The 20,171-nt window shown below is 35.0% G+C and overlaps 1 protein-coding gene across 2 annotated transcripts; it reads left to right on the top strand.

The window, feature by feature from the left end:
• The first annotated feature begins 408 nt into the window (after positions 1–408).
• LOC139686815 (cell division cycle 7-related protein kinase-like) lies at positions 409–18,658 on the top strand. 2 transcript variants are annotated; one of them, XM_071583887.1, is made up of 11 exons: positions 409–463; positions 632–985; positions 1,634–1,847; positions 3,334–3,427; positions 4,830–4,972; positions 6,438–6,564; positions 8,520–8,732; positions 8,863–8,958; positions 10,007–10,328; positions 12,413–12,562; positions 17,539–18,658. In XM_071583887.1, the coding sequence occupies exons 2-11, from the start codon at positions 664–666 to the stop codon at positions 17,748–17,750; spliced, it is 1,893 nt and encodes a 630-aa protein (XP_071439988.1). In that variant the 5' UTR covers positions 409–463; positions 632–663; the 3' UTR covers positions 17,751–18,658. The 2 variants fall into 2 exon arrangements, with proteins under 2 accessions (XP_071439988.1, XP_071439996.1); XM_071583895.1 differs by having other exon boundaries at positions 429–501.
• The last annotated feature ends 1,513 nt before the right edge of the window (positions 18,659–20,171 follow it).

The raw sequence follows: 20,171 nt of genomic DNA, 5'->3' as shown, positions 1-20,171 counted from the left end.
GTTTTAAATGTCATTAAAAATAACACTCATGCTTAAAAAATGAATTTTAATAATCGCACTACTTAGTTTACACATGAATGTCATCTATTTGTTATTTTTGAAATGTTATCATTATTAATATATAAATTAGTAACTCAATTCTCGGGAAAGTTCACGGTGGTTTACCTGTTTTGAGTTGGCTCTGACAACCCTATTATCACAAAGTATGCTACAGAATTTATTGCTATTACTGAGAGTGAAATTAATAAGTGATGATTATGGTGATGAATCATTTAAAATGCAAATAATGGATGAGTGATTTGAAAATGCATACAAACAGTGGCGCCAAGAAACAGAACTGCCAATCATTTCTTTCGAATCTAATTTTTGAAGTTTGGCATCAACTTCCGGTCTTCATCCACGCCAGACCCGCCAACGGCCGAGAGCCGACGCGCGGTCTTTGTGTACATTCTTGGAGATTTCTGTAGGTATCGTGTAAACGGTTGAAATATACGTGTTCATGTATGCATATTATTATTTTGAAGAGGTTTATTTAGATCTATTGTATTAAAGTTGTGAAAATATTCGAATTTGGCTTTTTGAGTATTCTCTTAAGTAATGTGACTCTCTTGTTCTGAATTCGTTGTTTTAGGAAAATTCTGATGTTTCGTTCGATCGGAGGGGATGGAGACCTTAAATCCCTTTCCCCGTGAGAATTTTAAAATATTTGGAGCGAAGGATGAGAATGTCACGGAATACCGCTCTGCGAAGTCTGATCATAAACAAGAATTAAATGACTCGGTTTTTACAAATTCACCGTTGGAGAACTCAATAATAAAAAGTACTGCCCACGATGTACCATTCAACGTTAATGTTGAACAGCCAGAAGAAGATTCGGCTCTTCTTGTTGCTGCTGAAGGAATTTCACCAAGAGTAGCCAAAAAGTCACCTAATAATGCAGAGAAGGGATCAACAAAGGCAGAACTCGAGGCTCTGAAGAAAGAAAGTAAGCCCGAATGGTCGAGGGTTGAAATGTTTACTGGACTTTGTCACGATACCGCGTTAACCCACCTGTATGTGCGATAATATTACTGACGATTCACCCCTGGTTGATAATGTGTATCTTTGAATTTGAGATATCTTTTCGAATCGCTTTCAATCCGCCACCCCAACTAACTGTAAATTCTTTGATTGGGCCTACGAAAATCTATTAATGCTCATCCATGTCAGCCTGAGAAGGTAAAGCGCGAATAATTTAAGGTTTTCCATGTGAATTTTTTTCTCTTATCCTGTCTCTGACTCGTGGTAGTTATTGATTTACAAGGATGCAATTCCATTGAGAAATGAAAGAGTTGCTGTCTGACTTTGAAGGCTACCTTATTCATTCCATAGAAAAATGTTTGCCCTAATTTGTTGTTATGTAGTTAAGTTTGGCTTACATGTTCCCAAGTTTTGTCCTCCCATATACCCGAAGTTATTCCATTAAAATTTGTTTGGGCCTCTTTCTATTTCTTCTGAACCCCTGTTTGAATGTGTGATATAAAGTTTTATTACATTAAAATAATAGTTTTTATGTTGCCAATCCAATTTTTAGTAATAGTAAGACACTGAATAATAATATTCCCGTTATTATATGTATGTCTTTTTATTTCAGGAGAAAAAATACAGATCTCTCACCTTTTAAAATGCCTACCATCATTGGGTGAAAACTTTGACATTCATCGAAAGATAGGGGAAGGAACTTTTAGTTCAGTGTTCATGGCCTCGATAAAAGGAGAAGCACAGCAACACTATGCTGTTAAGCACCTCGTTCCTACTTGTCATCCCTCGAGGATTGAGAAAGAGTTGAGGTGTTTGATGGATATTGGGTTAGTGCTTGGAAGAGTTTTGTCAAGGATATTTTGACACAATACATATATGTTTAGACATAACTTTTAAATTCTATAACAGTGATTTGTTGTTAATAAGTGGCACTGGTTTAATTTGTTCTTTTTTCCATTTTTGAATGAATTTAAGTATTTTAGAACTTGCATCAATGGAAGTACTGGATGTTTTTCATCTCCAAAAATTGATTTCATAGATAGTCTGATATACATGTCCCAAGGTTTTGAAAACTATTTTATTGCCTTTTTCAGTGGCTAATCGTCTACATCTCTATATGCAAACCAAAATACTAACTTCCTTCATGCCAAATGTACTCCATTATAAAGCAGCCTTCATTATTATGCTCTTCCCATTTTCAAATTGTACTTTCTCTTTCATAAACGTACAATGCTTTTTCAGGTGTCTTTCTCTTAATCCAGCTAATTTATCATGACTCCCACTTTTGTCTTTAGATATTTCAGTGTATGCTTATTCTCTTTCCTTATGGCCAAGTTTATAAGCATGGTAATGCTAATATTTATTAAAATAGTGATATTTATGTTTAGAATTTCCTTTGTAATTTATCCGAATCCATATCCTTAGGGCTGTGTAGATAGAAGGGACTATCTAATCTCAATCTCACCCCAATGAAGATGTTTTATTGTTGTCATAACATCATCAATTCACCCCTTGGGGTAATGATAATGATGTTTATTGGTTCCTAAAAGACATGTTTGATACATTTATGGAACATGCCACATTGATTAAAAATATTCCAGACAAACATAATACAATTGCAGTTGATGAAAAATTCTAGTCACAATTGAAAAAGATAATTGCTGCTTTTTCTATTGGGATCATTCAATGTTAAATCTCAAAGCAAAATGATGCCTACTGGCTGAGATTCTCTCAGGGTTCTAGGTGTTAAAATATAAGGCGGTAAAATTTTTGCAAAATGTTTCATTTCCAATTCTAATGCCTAGTCCCATCTCCAATTTTGTTCACAATACTAAAAATGTGTATGAATTATTCTAAGCACTCCACTTGATAATTTAGTCCATTTTTGACCTGCTTCATCTCCTTCATTGCTATTATTCCATTCCATGTGTCATTCATCCTTTCCGTAAATGAATGAGTAAAAAAAGGCTGACCACATTCCCTAGGATCTTTTTCTTGCCATCTATCAACAGTGGTCAAAATGGGTGGAAATGAGGATGAAATTTTGAGTTTGTTGAGAAGAAGTTAGAATAAAGCTATGAAAATTTTTTTAATTAGTCTGAGGGAGTTAGTTTTAAATTTGAGGGACATGGTTCTTGGCTGATACCTTTTCATTGACATGTGTTTATATTTTTTCAGTTCATGTTTTATTTTAAGAAGAATCAAAACTAATATTTTTACACATGCTATATTAAACATGTTTTGTAAATCAGATAGTGTTTGGCAGCTGAAATGCTATGGCTTTATATCTCAATTTCTTATTTGAATTTATAGGGGAAAGGACAACGTTGTAGGAGTGGACCTGTGCTTGAGGAATGGGCTGAATGTTGCTTTTGTCATGCCGTACATGCCACATAATCATTTCATTGTGAGTGATGTTTTCTTATTATGATTTTTTAATAAGTACTGTTAAACATGTCTTTCCCAAGACTCCATCATCCTTTTGCTGTGTTGTTGTAAATTGATGGAGCTCCAGGGGGAATATAAACTGTAGTACATCAAAACACTGTGAGTAAAGTGTGCTACATAAATTTAATTACATTTGCATCAACATAATACCTTGCAAGGGCATGTGCTACGTTACCACCCGTAAAAGGGAACAAAACCACTTGTAAAATCCACACATACATGCAAACCTATACCCCAGTGGTGTATACATTCATGCAAAAATCCTTTCAACATACACACATGCAAATGCATATACTATCAACTAACAAACAATTGCACCGTAGGATGCAGTAAAAAATTTATTCAATAATGTGCAAGGTAGAATTTGAAAAGTGAGGTGAAATTCCACTACCACATGGGCATGCAACATATGCTTAGTATTCATTAGCTATCGCTTCCTCATTTTATATTTTAATGTGTGCTGATATCATACAGCCATTTGAAAGTACTTTAGTAAGGTATTTGCTTGAAAATTATTCATTTGACACTTCTGGCAAGAGAAAAAGTAGTCAATTATTTGTTTGTATAGATGTATTACATGTATTTGTTAACTTAAATTTTATTGATGAAATTAAGTCATGATAGTTAAATGTAGAATCTTCACCGAGGTGTACTTTATATAATTTATGTGCTGCAATCATGTTAAATTGAATGTGAACCAGCAAATTCATTTCCATTTCATTTTACTCCCACCTTCTTACTTATTTCTTATACTAATATGCTGCCAATTTAGAAAATTTTCTCCTATGAATATAATCGAAGCTCATATTATGCCAGGAAGTTACCTGGTAGAGCTTCTCACAAAAGCTTGCACCTTCTTTTATGCATGGATGAGTCTAGCAATTTAAAAGGCCCCCATGTGTAATGGGAGAAGAATCCATAAAGTGTTCCAATATGTGTGATAAAGTCTCAGAGGATGACCTGTGAACATTTTGTCAGTTTTGACAGGCACATCCAATCCACTCTTCATGAAATGTTAAGTATATGTAACAGGTGATTATCCCAGTGGTGGTGGTGTAACATCCACTCCTGCTAATTCAGAGGTTTCAGGTGTGAATGCTACCTATGGGATATTTTCCCCACTTAGTGACTACCTTGAGGTTATTTTCATGTTATTTGGTTTATTGTAATTGGACTGATGAATTTTTTAATAAAAAGATGATGTGGTTGGCCTCCGACTATGCGTATCCGATTTTTCCTATTGAGTGCAATGATCGAGTTATAGAATTATCCTGCTTTCTTTGACTTTATTTATTATAATTGTATCATCATTGATTGTCATTTTTGCCCTTCTAATTTGTTTGCTTTTTTGTAAATTGTAGGAATATGTTAACCAAATGGACGTTAATGAAATCCGGCTGTACATGAAAAATCTTCTGGTAGCTCTACAAAGAGTTCATTCCTTTGGCATCATACATAGAGATGTGAAGCCTAGTAACTTTTTGTATGATCGTGTGGGAAAGAGGTGAGTCAAAGTCCATTTAACAACCATGCCCTATATAAACCTTGGAAAACTTTATACTATTTTAATGTCTATCTGAATGCATCCATATTAGTGGGAATGCCAGGTTTAGTGTGGGAAGTATGCACTGAGATGAACCTGTAAAAGTATTTATATCTAGGTTAACTAATTTATGACAACTTGTAATACCTGAGATAAGTGCCTGTAAGGCCCAAACTTTCCCAAGTACAGTTTTTGAAAACTAAGTAACATCAAATAATAAATAAACGTGGAGTAATGTAACTGGAAAAGTCAAAAATTATTTTTTGATTATTACATTTCGATGCTTTATTAATTAATTTTGGTAGTGAGCCATGTAGTGGTCGGTGTTGGTATGTCATTAAACTAATTCATTTCGTAATAAATTTCTGAAATGCATCAGTAAAAAATAAACATCTTCTGTTGTACAATAATGCCACTTTCCATTCCTCATGGTTTCTTCTGCCTCTACTATTGAAGTCTTACATTATAGCCTTTGGAACCCTTGTAATTTTTCAAGATCTTCCATCAACGTTTCTATCTTTGTTGTTTCCTTACCATTTTACTCTCTTCCCTAATGATGCCTGACCCCTGTCTTCCCTTCTAACCAGCTTATTTTTCAGTTCTATTTTCACGCTCACATCTCAAAAGCCACCACACTTCATTTAGCTTGTATCTACCGGAAAAAATTTGCAGAGTTACCATACAATGGCAACCACCAACTTCGTATCCACTATAAAAGTGGTTTTATTCAGTTTTGGGCAAGACTGTTCAAATTGGCTTTTTTCTGCTTCCTTTTCAGTGTTAGCAGAGATCATAATTTTATTACTTTGATGAAACTTCAATTATATGTATAAAATTCATTTTTAGACATTTAATTCGAAATTTATTTTTTAATAGAAAGTAACGTTTTTATAAAATAAAGCTTAAAATAATTTCCAAATATTGGTTCTATTTTCATTGCTGATTCTACCAATATCTATTGATGTGGTGTATTAAATTTTGTAAACTGCCTCAGCCAAGATGAAATTGAAATGTGTATATTCATCGCTCAGGTACCCAGTCAGCTCCCATAAGGCATTAATTATTATGCTCCATATTTATATATATTTATTATTATGCTACATATTTATTTACATGTATAATTTTTGACATTTTAAATGCTTTTAGTATTTTTCTGGTACAGGAATGTATTCCATTCTTAACAACTTCTAAAAGTAAATTATTTCTTATGCAAAATAATTCAAAATGGAGAAATGTGAAATTCCTCACTTCTCCAGGAAAGATCGATAGCTGGCGCTTTGGGAATTTTGGTATCGTGAAATATGATATGGTAGAGAGAGACAAACAGGAAGCACACTGACACGTTTTGTGGATGGAAACCAATGTGTGTGTTGGTAATCTAATCTTGTTAATTAGTTACAAAACTTAATTTTTAATGTTTTCTCAGATTTCTTTTGGTGGACTTTGGCTTGGCACATGATGTTGGAGATTTGTGTGGAAGCACATTCAAGGAGTTGAGCACTTCGGTATTTGTGAGTCCAAAGAAGAGGAAGAGGTCTGAAGATCAAAAAGATGCAAGTACCTTATTTATTGTATTCTTCTATCAATTCAAAGTTGGTGTAGGGCAATCCCTGAAAACTGTTATACATGGTTTGTATAAAAAGTATCGTGAAAAGCTTTGTAAAAATAGATGTGCCTCAGATATTACTACAATACTTCAGAATTCTTCAAAGTACATCCCTTGAGCATTGACAAACTTTTGCCCGCAGCTTTTCAACGGTTCAAGACTGCCTGGTTGGCGGATTCTGGAAGGTCCTTGAGGGCATGCGTGCAATCTTCTTTAACGGCCCTTACAGTGCCATGGTGGCATCCTTTGAGGGAGGATTTCACTTTTGGGAATAGGAAATTAGCTGCTGGTGCCATGACTATGGGGGTTGGGGAATTGTTGGAATGCCATTGCAGAAGGAGACTCATAAAGAGCATCGACAACATAAAGAGACTCGAGTTTGCTCTTGGTCGTCTGGCAAGACCTTCGAGCAAATTTAGTGCAGATCTTTCAGATCGCCAAATTTTCAGTGATAATGGTATCCATTGTCATCTTAGCAATGTCATTGTGATCTGCGATGATGCACACACTTAAGCGACGATCTGAATTCAGCACTTAACGAGCACGTTCGGAAAAAATTGTTTCCGATACTTTTTATGCAAACTTTATGTATTGGGAAGACGTAAAGCACTTAACCAAAGCATAAACACCTTTTGTATTGCACGGAAGGTTTGCATTTGTGTGCACAGCCTCTGGCACTGCTTAAGTTGCTCTTGTAGGATTTTCCATAGTTTCTTTGAATTTAAGGCAAACATTTATGTGTCTAACTTTGGCCTTAACCTTGTGGACTAAGGTATAATGTACATGGCGGCGATTAATTCATGGCATTGTATGTATAGTTATTGTCAGAAATTCTTGTTCCTTTAAAGACCTTAAAACTTTGCATTGTTAAGAGAATGCCTCAGTAAATTAATTGGTTTCCTCATTCCATCTGCTGATACTGCATTATTGTTGAAATCGATGCTTCATATATCTACGGTTGGCAACTTACATTTTTACATGACAGCATACATTATTAATCCAGTACAGAAAAATTCTAATTCTTAATTCATGGGAATAATCCCATGGCATGAGAGCTGTTAAATAATATGTGTGTTAACACTTTCATCTAGATTTGGTATGAAAGATATTTGGTGTCATGTAGTCAAAATCTATAGTGATTTTCATTTGACTTTATCTATTTTTTACATTCTTTTGGATTGTTTTCAAATGATTTGAGAGCTGTGAGTGTGTCTTTAACTGTTAGTTACTTCGTTAATATTTGACTTATTTATGTTATTGTTTCATTAACATGAATTCTTGCTGCATTGCATGGATTTGTGAAATAGTTCTATAATCTTTTTATTTTCTGCCTATTCCTTCTATCTTACCTGTTCCGATTTCATTCAGACAATTTGGCCAAGGTTTATTTGACACTTGTATCATTTACATTTTTAGCGATTATTTTGATCTATTGTTTTTTTCCCTGTGAGTTGCATACTTCCTGGGACAGATATAGATTAATATAAACATTTGAAAATGGTTCCTCTTGGAGTAGTATTTTAGCTGAAAATTATTTTTAATAAACATTAAAAAGATAAATGTCTAAGATTGAATAAAGTTATGAGTAAGATTAAAAATTATTTTGTCAAATAACATTAAATCCTATTATTTTAACATATTAACAATATTTCTTTGATGTTTAGCACTTATTGATTCAAGCAGTGATTTTTTTAAAAGATCAATGAATTGAAAAATTAATTTTTTGAGAAAGCAATTTTGTGAAAATTTGTCCATGGATCCATTCATTTGTCATTTAGATTTTATGCAATAATTCTGGCAATAAAATTGAATTATAATGCAAAATTGTGGTTTCAATCTCTTCTTTAATGTGTTTGATTTCAAATTATTTGTTGTTAAAATCATTCTTGTTTTCTTCATCAGGATGAAAATTCTGTCAGCCGGAAGATGCCTTGCCATTCCAGTGTGCGAGTGTCCCCAAGAAGACCTCTTCATCCAATTGGGAAGGCATTTATTCAAGGACAGGTTAATACCCCAGACAGAAATGTGACAGAATCTCCAACAAGGCGCCCGTTGGGGGATTATCAAGGGAGCAACATAAAAATGAACCAAAAGACACCATCCAATTTGTCAAAGGTATGTTTGGTTCCATTAATTTCATTGAGCTGACAATGCATGCCTTTACCTTGTTGCAACTCTGTTTTATGATGAGTAGGTTAAACATTTTTTTGCAATGAGTGAAGATGGCCATAATATCTTTTTCCAGTGCATGCCTGCACCCAAGCCTAGTGGAGAGTTCTGCATGCTGGAGCCCAAGCAGAAGTCTGCAGGTGGTCTTGTCATAAGAGTTCAGAACTCCAAGGCATGTGAAGTTTGTTGCAACTCTTTAGTAAACATTTTTTGGTGTAAAATATCTTTTAACATGCTGTCTGATTCCTGTGTCAGGCTCATTCAAGAGCTCAAGTTCTTTCAATTTAAGTTTCAAGGCATTAACCATGTTGGTAGAACTATGAAGAGCATTACGTTTCAGTTTTGGTAGCTTAGTGCAGAAACTGTAATTTTCAGTGTTCAGTTCAATTACAGGATGTAAAAGCATGAATATTTTTGTGATTTTTCTGATCTTCACTGTGATCATTCTGTATTGTAGTTATTAAATGTTGACCAAAATGGTTACATTCCTTCCGACCTTTACTTCAGCTGTTTGTATTAAAACCCATTCTGAGGCTGAATTATATTTCAAAATTTTCACAGAAAATAAGTGAAATATAATAAGGTGAAGCCTAATAGCAGAGGCAGTTGACGAAATCTGAAGCATGAGATCGAATGTGCCTTTAAAACTTTAAATTAGTAAACTCTTTCATGTACTTTTTTAATTGTAAAACAGTCGCTTATACGACAACATAGGTAGTAAAGTTCTTTCAACAGTAAGTTCGAGTGTAATGTAATTTTTTATCAATTTACTATCTGTTAGAAAATGTATGAGTGTGGGTGATTAGCATGATTCAATTTAAATTTATTGAATTCATACGTGATAATATTAGATAGAGTGCTTGAGTAAAAATATTAAATTTTGGTTATAATTGTTTTCTGTTACTTATGTGGCCTGTAGGTTATTGTATTTTGCCAAAATATTGAGAAAGTTGTTTCCCTCAATTTCGAATTCCAGTCACACCTACTGTCGTCCTCTGTTGCATGTGAGGAAGTAGAATGTGCTAAAAATAAGCCTAACTCTTAATTTTTCATAGGTGGATTATGTGTTATTTATTTATTTAATGACGTTATTGGTGCGAGATTTAGACTACATAGTCCCTTCTTCCACCTAACCCTATGTATCTGTGTGTGTTTTTCATTCTGCTTTGATTGTTTTCACCGTTTTTGTTTATAAAAATTGTTATGCTGTGTCATCAAAGGTTGTTCCTGGACCCCCCTTAGCTGCTGCTAGGAATGGCCCCCTCCGCCGTCCACTATTCACCCCCAATGCTCGCAAGAGCCTGGCCGCAAACCTCTCACCCCTTCCTCCTCCCTCCACCCCTCCCCTGCCCCCTGTGTCATCTCAGTTGGCATCGGCACCTGGTCCACTTGCCACCCCGACATCAAAAGGCTGCAATTGCTCTTCACTCCCAAGGATTTGCCGTCAGTGTGCTGCCCAAAAGCCTCACTTTGCACCCCGTGCTGGGACTCCTGGGTTCAGGCCCCCTGAAGTATTGCTCAAAAGCCACCTACAGACAACAGGTAAAGTACTCTAATTGAATGCTTAATAATGTTTTATTGGAGTTGGCTGACCACCTTAACATAGTAGTGTGAGTGACTCTGTATGTTATTCCAGCAACATGTTGAAAGGATGTAAAAGGTGCAGTGCAAAAATCTGGACAAATTAAACAATTTTTCCAGCCATTTTTTTATTACACAAATGAAAATATTTACAACATTTTCCTAAATTGTTTGTATGATCATAAACAAATGTATTTAATGTATACCCCATGAATTTGCTTGAATGACGTCCTCCATTCTTAGTCAGAAGAGTTCCTAGGCCAGTTTTAATACACCATGGTTCATATTGCCGAATGGCATTCCATTTATGGCTCTCAATAATGTAATTTTTGGATGTCTGGACTTGTTGGTGATCCCTCGCACTCCACACCCAGTAGTTCAACAGATTTAAAGCTGGGCTGTTGGGATGCCAGAATTCTTTGGACCAAAGAATATCGATGTTGTCCAACGAACAGTTTGGCACCGAATCACTTGCATGTGCAGGTGCACCATTCTGCTGGAAAACATACAGCCTTCCAGATGACACAGTTTCCAGCCACAGCTTCAGTACATTTGTCAGAACACGAAAATAAACTTCTTTGTTGATATTTTCCCCTTTGTTAAAGAAATGCAGTGGCATGACGTCAGCATAACAATTTTTCCATTTGTTTAGAGTAGGCTAATGCTGAATGCCAGGTCTCTCTCCATCTTCCTCAATTCCTTTAACATCTGCCCCTACCAAATTACACACCTATCCCTAATGGTGCCAATGGCCTCAGCTGTTGGTTGCCTCCGCTAATAACTACTACTACGAAATGAAGAATGATTTTTGAAGTTCATAATTTTTCAAAATGAATGATACAGTTCTTCAATGGAACCTGAAAGATATCAATCAGAAATTGATGAAATAAGGGATACCCTTCTATTTATTGTTTTGAAATTTTATTTCTTTCCACCCATCTTGATCCACGTTTAGGAAATGGTTGCAATTGAAATGTAGTGCCTTCCCAGAAAATTAAATAACTGGTTTGTTTTATATAAATGTGGGAAAGTTCATTAGATGGGCTATTAAATGTGTGAGTGAAAAGGAACAATGCAATAATATCTTATGAAAAAATCTAACCATTCTATATTTTACTCAAAATATTAGCATATTTATATCATTTGAGTTTGGAGTATTTTATGATTTAGTGGGCCTAAAATGATGATTAAATGTTACTTTATTTGTTCTCATTGGTGTGTCACCTGATTAGGCATGAAAAATCATCCTTTCAGATGGAATGAGAAAAATTTAAAGTTTTGATGTGAAACGTAAAGATTCTGTGGTTTTAAACATGTTTTTTTTGCAGCTGTGCACCCAAATTGTATAGAGTGTTAGAACACTTATCGCAACATTGCCATACCAAGTGAAATAGGTCTAATAGTAAAACAAAATTTGTCATCCATTTAAATTTACATTGAACAATCCCTATAGCAAAGCAATTATGAGAGAAAATGTTAGCTACCAGCATTATAGAGTAGAAAATAAAAATCTGACCTGTATTTGTTTATTGTTTGTTTTTTAAAGTTATTTCATGTTTTTTGTCCCATGGCATTTAAATGAAATTATGGGCTTTGTAATTCAACACACTTCGGAAAGAGTGTGGAATTACAAAGTCAAAATTTCATTTCAATATTTATGTGAATTCGATAAACTTATGCAGGAGACAACAACTTTCACTTGGTATTCATGATAAGTCTCCAATTTCGCTAAAGGATGTTTATGATGAAAAGGAAAGAGTTTATATGATAGAAATGACTGAAAGCAGAATGAATGGCAAATAGACATGTGCCCATCTTTTTGCCTGTAGATGAAATCAATGGGCAGACCAGACCAAATTTGTGGCACTTGGCATACATTTTGGATTCATATTTAATTTAATTTTCTGTAATGAGTACTATTGTTCATGTGATTTAGGTAAGTTTTAAAACTAATTCATTGTGCTGGGGATTCACTTTGTGAGATTGCTTTCCACAAATTCCTTATATTTTATTGGTTACTAATTATGATAACTTTGCTGTTTCAGCGGTTGATATGTGGGCTGCTGGTGTAATTTTACTCTGTATTGCTAGTGGATGTTATCCATTCTTCCGGTCACCTGATGATATCACTGCCCTAGCTGAAATCATGACTGTATTTGGTACAACAAGACTTGAAAATTTGGCTATCAAACTAGGTAAGCTTCAAACCTTCTCCTTATTATAGTATTAGTAGATAGTAAAACACAGTAACATATATTTTGTCCATAGTTTTGTGTTTAGTGGCAATTAATTTTCGTGTAACTCTGGTAAGCTGTCAGAAACATTTTTCCTGGTGTGGAAACAGTGGAATGAAAATGGTTCAGGCTCACAATTTGACAGAACAGCATTTTCAAAGGAACTGTCTCCTAAAAAGTTTTTTGAGAAATTATGTACTTCCTTGCTATAATTCTTCTGGCCTTACATATGTACTTACATACTAAAATAGTACCCCAGTAGTAGGACATATATTTGGCGTTCTGATACACCTGGGGGCAATATACCGAAATATCCCATAACTTACATTCTTTCTCCTAAAGATTAATGTTTATATTACATAGTCGAGTGCCTGCAGGTACCTTTATCTATTTCCATATCCATGGAAATAGATAAAGGTACCTGCAGACAACAGATGATGATGGAGAACCTGATAAATATAATTTGGCCTTTTATCAACTTTTACATACTCCCTTTTAATGAGTAGCATTAACCCATAAATGTCTTTCACATTTCTTTTAGCAGGTGATTTTGTATTTTTTCATTGCTTCATTGAATTCATGCTTGATGCTTTTTGTTAAAATTATTGCATGTTGCATTCAGTAGCAGTCTCTTATTTGTTTAACTTCCTTTTTATCATTTAGCAGAAAAATCAGTGGTGAATCTATGTGTAATATTGCCTCTCATTAAATTCTTGCCACTAAAATTTCCCAAAATTAAAAAAATAAATATGTTGGAACCAATAAGTAATGTGTACCTCATATTTTATGCATGATAGTATTTTATTAGTTGGAAACAAGCTATTGCATTTCTCAATAGGTATCATGTCTAGATGAATACATATGATATGTCAATGGATGAACATCCATAGTAATATTTGTACAGAAATTTGTTAAACATGAAGAATTGAAATTGGGAATTCAATGTTCTCTGCTTCAATGGTAACTTATGTACAATTAACATTTACAAACATGGGTAATATTCAATTACATCTATATGAGGACATTGATCAAATTCAAAGATACATTTTAAGGAGGTACCAATGGCCATAATTGATTGCTGAAAATGTTAATGATATGGTTTTATGTAATTAATCAATTTATTAAGTGAATTATGTTTGTTATTTCTTAAGGTAGATAATTATCAACCTTTTGTAAATGAACAGTTCTCGTAGAGTATTTTACTATACCTTTTGAGTGATGACCACTGTTTCCACAAAACCCGTTTTCATGTGCTTGGGACTGCCTCTGACTTTCAATTATTATAATCCATTTTATTCCTTTTTCCAATAATGAGAGATTTCTAAATTTGCAAAAACATACAAATAAGTTATGTTTTATAGCAGCTCATGGAGATGAATTATTATGTGATTAGCATTGTTTTTATAAAGTAAAGCTGCAAATTTTATAATAATAAATTTTCAAAAAATCTAGAACAAAATATTATTGCAAATAAAAAATGTATTGGACCTAACCACCCATGAAATCATTGGATGGTGGTGTGTATCCCAAAACTGTACATTTTATTTCCTGAGGTAGAACAAACATCATTATTACATAGAACCACAAATTAATTATATTGATATTGATTTCAAATGAAATTTGCTTGAAAATTAAAACTTAGCATCTGTACGAACTATTCATATGCATAGACATGTTTTTTTTTGCGTTGCTTTCACAGTGTTTTAATGTTACTCTGCGAATGCCAGAGTTCTTCCAGGATTTTTGTGAATCTAAAACATGACGTAAGCCCCCCATTTCAATGTCCCTCACATTTTTCCTTCCATTGTTAGCCCCTCCCCGCATGCACGAAGCTCAAACAAATCAAACAGACCTCTGATACTCTCAAGCATTTAATGCACCTAACTTCAATTTCCCTCATCTCACCCTACTTCAGGTTCAAATGATGAAGATTCAGTGAATGTTTTTAGAATAATTCAAAATAATCTTTCCGAAGTAAATGTGTACCTGTATGAAATAGTGTAAACATTGTTTTAAGCAGCATATGCCACTTGTGTCATGCGAAAGATCAGCCGTGCTTTGAAATCATCATGGTGCTCTTGTGCACTTATGTACGAGGGTCATCCGGAAAGTAGTACCCGTTCGTGAAATAAAGACACAAAAGTAAATATTAACAAACATAAAAAATTTTATTTGAAAGAGGATACTTTAAACTACTTCTCAACATAATCTCCAAGCAAATTAAGGCATTTGTCATAACGTGTGACAAGTTTCTGTATTCCTGCTGCATAGTCCTTCGCCGCCAGCTCATTGAGATACGCGAGGGACCCATCTTGCACAAATTTTTGCATAATGCAGATGGTGTTTAACAATTTCATGAACAATTGTTCGAGAAACATTGGGAAAATGCTCACAGATGTCATCAATTTTGACGCGCCGATCGTTCCTCACGAATTCGTCAACTGAGCTCACCAGTTGGTCTGTAATGACAGACGGTCTCCCCAAACGCTCATCGTCGTGTGTGTTCCCCCTCCCCATGTTGAAGTTGCGACACCACCGCCGAACAGACGACTCGTCCATTACATTGTCTCCATACACCTCCTTTAATTGGCGATGAATATCACATGGGCGAACGTTTCTTGCATTGAGGAATTTAATCACTGCCCTCACTTCACAACTGGCGGCGTTCTCAATTTTTTTAAACATTGTAAACAATCACAGAAACAACACAGGCAATGCTAGCGTCACGCAACTTGGCTCAGAGAAGGCAGACAAGCCACTGAAGCTATCTGACCTCGTCCAGCGGCTACTCGCGTCGTCAGCACTTCATGCGGCACGAACGGGTACTACTTTCCGGATGACCCTCGTATTTAGGTGAATGAATTACTTAATAAGTGCTGTAGAAAAAGTTTACTAGTGGATTTCAATGCCCTTAGCAACTAGCATTAAGACAGGAAGGGAGTTAGAAGGAGTGGATATGAGGAGAAGGAATGCCTATTACTGTGACGAAGGTATATTCCACCCATTATATAGATACTTATCAATGGCATAATACCTCTTTGAATGTTCTATCTATATTGTTGTATATTGCTATGTTGTTACATGCTCCCCTTTAAATTGGCAAGTTGCTGCTGTGTGTGGTTCTATTTTCAAGTAAATAAGTAAGAGTTAAGTATTCAGCTGCTGCCCAGAAGATTTTGTGTTCTAATCTGAGTGATAGGTATCTCTAGGCATTTGGACATAGAACTCTCTGATTTTTCCTTGTGTCAGATTTTTTTGGGATGCTGGTGAGAGCACATGGACAAGAACTGATGTCCAATTATGAATGTGTTACTTTCATATATATATATATATATTTATATATGTGCGTGTATATGTGTATATACACACACACACATATATATATATATATATTTATATGTATATATATATATATATATATATATATATATATATATATGTATATATATATATTTTATAGAGTATTAGGTGTAATCTACCGGTTAAGGTAGCTTTTTCGATGGACACAGCTCCTAAATAAATATTTTGTGACTCCTAGCAAAACAAAACATACTACTCTACAATAGGTCCCTCTTCATCTCTGAGTACCTCTTTCTCTCTTCATCCCGTCCAACATCCCTATCCTGTTCCTTCCCTTTCCTCGTTTGCCCAACATTCTCCCTTCTATGACAGTCTTCAACATCCCACTGCCGGTCAAAACCCCCTTCATCCACTTTTCCCGCCTCCATAGAATTTTGCCCGACAAACCCCTCTCCTCGCCCACCATACCAAGTACTTCCTCATTTGTTTTCTTCTCTGTCCATTTCACCTTCTCCATCCTTCTCCACACCCACATTTCAAAAGCCTCCAATCTGCGTCTATCCTCCTGCTTCAATGACCACGTTTCCGCGCTGTACATAGCTACTCTCCATATCAGAGTTTTTACGATTCTTTTCTTAATATCCTTACTCAACGTCCCTGTCATCAACTCCCTCCTCCTTGTGAAAGCCTCTTTGCCTAGCGCAATTTTTCTCCTTACGTCCTTACTACTTTGACGGTGTTGGTCCAAAACACTACCGAGATACGTAAACTGTTCTACCTGCTCTAGTTTTTGTCCTCCTATTTTAATGTTTAGCTTAGCCTTTTTCATTCTAGAAAATCGCATAACCTTTGTTTTATTAATATTGATTCTCATCCCATACCTGTCGCACTGAATTTCCAATTCACTCAGCAATGCTTGCAACCCCTTGGCTGACTGACAAACTAAAGCTTGGTCATCAGCAAACCTAACTGATTTTACGAATTCCCCGCCCACTTTAATTCCTTCTTCCAGTTCTTCCCATGCCTCATTAATCATTTCCTCTGCATACAGGTTGAACAGCAACGGTGATAATGGGCAACCCTGACTTACACCTCTTCCTAACACTGCCCAACCGGACTCCCCGTTCCCCACCCGCACCTGAGCAGTCTGAGACATGTACGGGTTGCGGATTAGCCTCCTTTCCCTCCAATCTATTCCTATTTTCTTCAATATATATATATATATATATATACATAAAATATATATATATATATGTATGTGTGTATATATATATATATATATATATATATATATATATATATATATATATATATATATATATATATATATACATAAAATATATATATGTATGTGTATATATATATATATATTATTCTTCTTATTATGGGTCATACAATGGGCTTCGTGTCAGGTAAGATGTATCTCTCTGTGTGAAATCAGCCTCTGGGCTGTAATTGGGTTTTCTCCATCTTACCTCTTAACATAACTTATTGAATTACATTGATTATGAAACACAAATGTTCAGGTTTTTGAAAACCAAAGCACCCCTGCTTTCTACTTCTTAAATGCACATAGGCTTACCATAATAAGTGATATGAGTTAAAGAATAATCTCTATTTTCCATTTTGTGATATAGGTAGGAAAATAATTTGCAGCAATAGACGACCTGCCATGGATCTTCGATTTCTCTGCGAAAAACTTCGTTCCCGTGGAGAAAAGACTGTCGTAAGGGAGCCAATGCCAAATGATGCTTATGACCTTCTCAGTCGATTGCTTGACCTGGATCCTAATTCGAGAATTACTGCTGAAGAAGCATTACAGCATCCGTTTGTGATGTATGGGTCGTGAATGGTAATATCATTTGGCATGAAGAATGTGAAAAGAATCCATTGCTCAACATCCGTTGCATACTATCATCGACTACATTGCTATTGCTGTGGAATGAGTGGTGGCATAATATGCACCATTACCATGAGCTTTCATCATGTCATCTTTTGTTCATCGTTGTTTTTATAAATGGTCAAATTTGTGTGAAATACTGCAGGTGCTTTATTTCTTCTTGTGTCCTAATTAATCATCATTTATTATATTAAATCCCATTGACTAAATCTTGAGTGACAAGTTCCTTTAAAGGCAGCATGTTCTGTAATTTATTTGTGTGTATATGAATTCTGTATGATTAAAATGTTTCATGAGTAGTATGCACAAGTGATCACATATGTTGCTAAGCATTTAAATGCCTTCTCTGTAGCCGTTGCACTGTTTGCATCATATCGGAATTTCAGTGAGTGAAAGTCTGGGTGAACTTGTTAGAAATGGCCATAATATTTGGTTGCATGTGTGTGGTGTATTAAATCAAAATAATGTGATCATTACTTAAAGGTTCCTTTGGTAGCAGTGCATACATGTAACAGTTGACAGCATCTCCTGCAGTTGAATTTATTTTATATCTACTTGCCACAATCATTCCAAGGCTAAAAGTTCATTATGTGAAATTTCTTAATACAATGCCTTGAATTTTAACTCTTACCTAAATCTTTTGGACTAGTCACTATCATTTAGTTATCATGGGTGTATTATTAATTGCTGTGAATGCTCTGGTAATAATATTTTTAGCATGTAAATGTGGTTTATTTCTCATATTTTAAATTGGATTTCTTATTTGAGGTGCATCCTTATGAATGTGATTAAGCATCTCTTTGAGAGTCTGAAAATATTTTGTATGACTTGGGGAATAAAGAATGGGTTGAACAAGACTATTTTCTTAAGTGATTAGTTTTATAATTATTTATTTTAATTATAAAACTTGATAACACATTGTTTGGTATACCTTTAAGCATCCTTAGCAGTCTCTCAATATCCTTAATTAACTGTTATACATTTTTATTAGTCAGCATTTTCCTTAACTAATGTGACCACTCTGGTCTGTTGCCTTGGACAGCGTATGAAGTGAAAAGTGCCAAGGACTTAGGCCATTATAATATTTGCCAATGGTTGTGATTTTATGCAAAATTAGCATCTAAAATTATAAATGTACTGATCACTGCTATGTTATGTGGAGATACTTGGGGAAATGAATGCCACACCCGTAATCAGTTGACATAAGCAATATGCACACATCACCCAAGCAGTAGAATGGGTATCCTCTATGTAGTTGTTGAGAGAGAAAGGAATTTCACTCCAGGGGCAGCAATAGGTCCTCAGTTAACCTTCCTGTTAGTGGTTACCAATAGGAGTGTTTAATTGGGAGCTTTATTATGAAGTCTCACTGCTAAGTTGCAAGCAAATAAAGTGGTTTACTGGAGAAAAAACCCATAAGCTGATGACCAAGTTGCCAATTTTCAATTAGGAAGATCACACTGGAGACCACTCTTACAATATAACAAAATTGCACTGGTTGTTACAGCATGACAAATTCCTCGGGGGGGGAACAAGAATAATATTCTAAAGCAGTTTCATTTTAATTAATATGCATGGGTGTATGGTACCTCTTGTAAGGATGAATATTGTAAAGTTCACCACCAGATTATCATTGGTCACACAGTGCATGCTTATGTTTTCATGTTGGTTTAGCCTGGAGCTTGGCGATCTGTGGTAAAAAATTATATTTATTCGTCCAGTGAGTTTACATGGAAAATAAGATAAGTCCAAAAGCATGCAGGCATTGCATAAATGTCCAATGCGCAATGTCTGCATGCTTTTGCGCAAATGTGCAATGGTCACTGCAATATAGTATCACTAAAAATACATACCATTAAGTACAAGCAATACAATTTTCACTGGATTGCATTTCAGCGATATTGCTGCCAGCATCTTTTTCAAACATAGAAAGTCTAAATAAAAATTGTCATACCTATCATATTTCTTTTGGTTGACTGGCAGACTTAAACATGAATTGGAAATCTGTGTAAGTATTTTTCCTTCATGTTGAGTAATTATGTATGGTACTATTTTGAGGGTATTAGATGCTTTTTTCCGGATTAATACTCTTTTACCCAATATACATGGTAGGAGAAGAAGCTTGAAAGATTCAAATAAGGGATGGAGATTTTCCTGCCAGAATTGGCAGCTCTTTGTTGTGCCTGAAAAATTCTTAGAGCGGAGGCACCCCTCGAAGTGGTAACGTAAGTGAGTTGTGGTTAAAATAAATGGTTTATAGTACTTATTGATAAACAGTTTTCTTTGAACAACTGAACATAAAGTAATAAGTGCTCAATTTATTGGCTAAATGATGAAGATGTGTCTCCCAGTTTAAGTTGGCATCTAAAA

The sequence above is a fragment of the Hetaerina americana genome, unplaced genomic scaffold, assembly GCF_022747635.1.
Source record: "Hetaerina americana unplaced genomic scaffold, ioHetAmer1.1.p SCAF_1, whole genome shotgun sequence".
Taxonomy (NCBI): Eukaryota; Metazoa; Arthropoda; class Insecta; order Odonata; family Calopterygidae; genus Hetaerina; species Hetaerina americana.
Note: the sequence above shows the minus strand (reverse complement) of the source record. Positions and strands in the feature narration are given on the sequence as shown.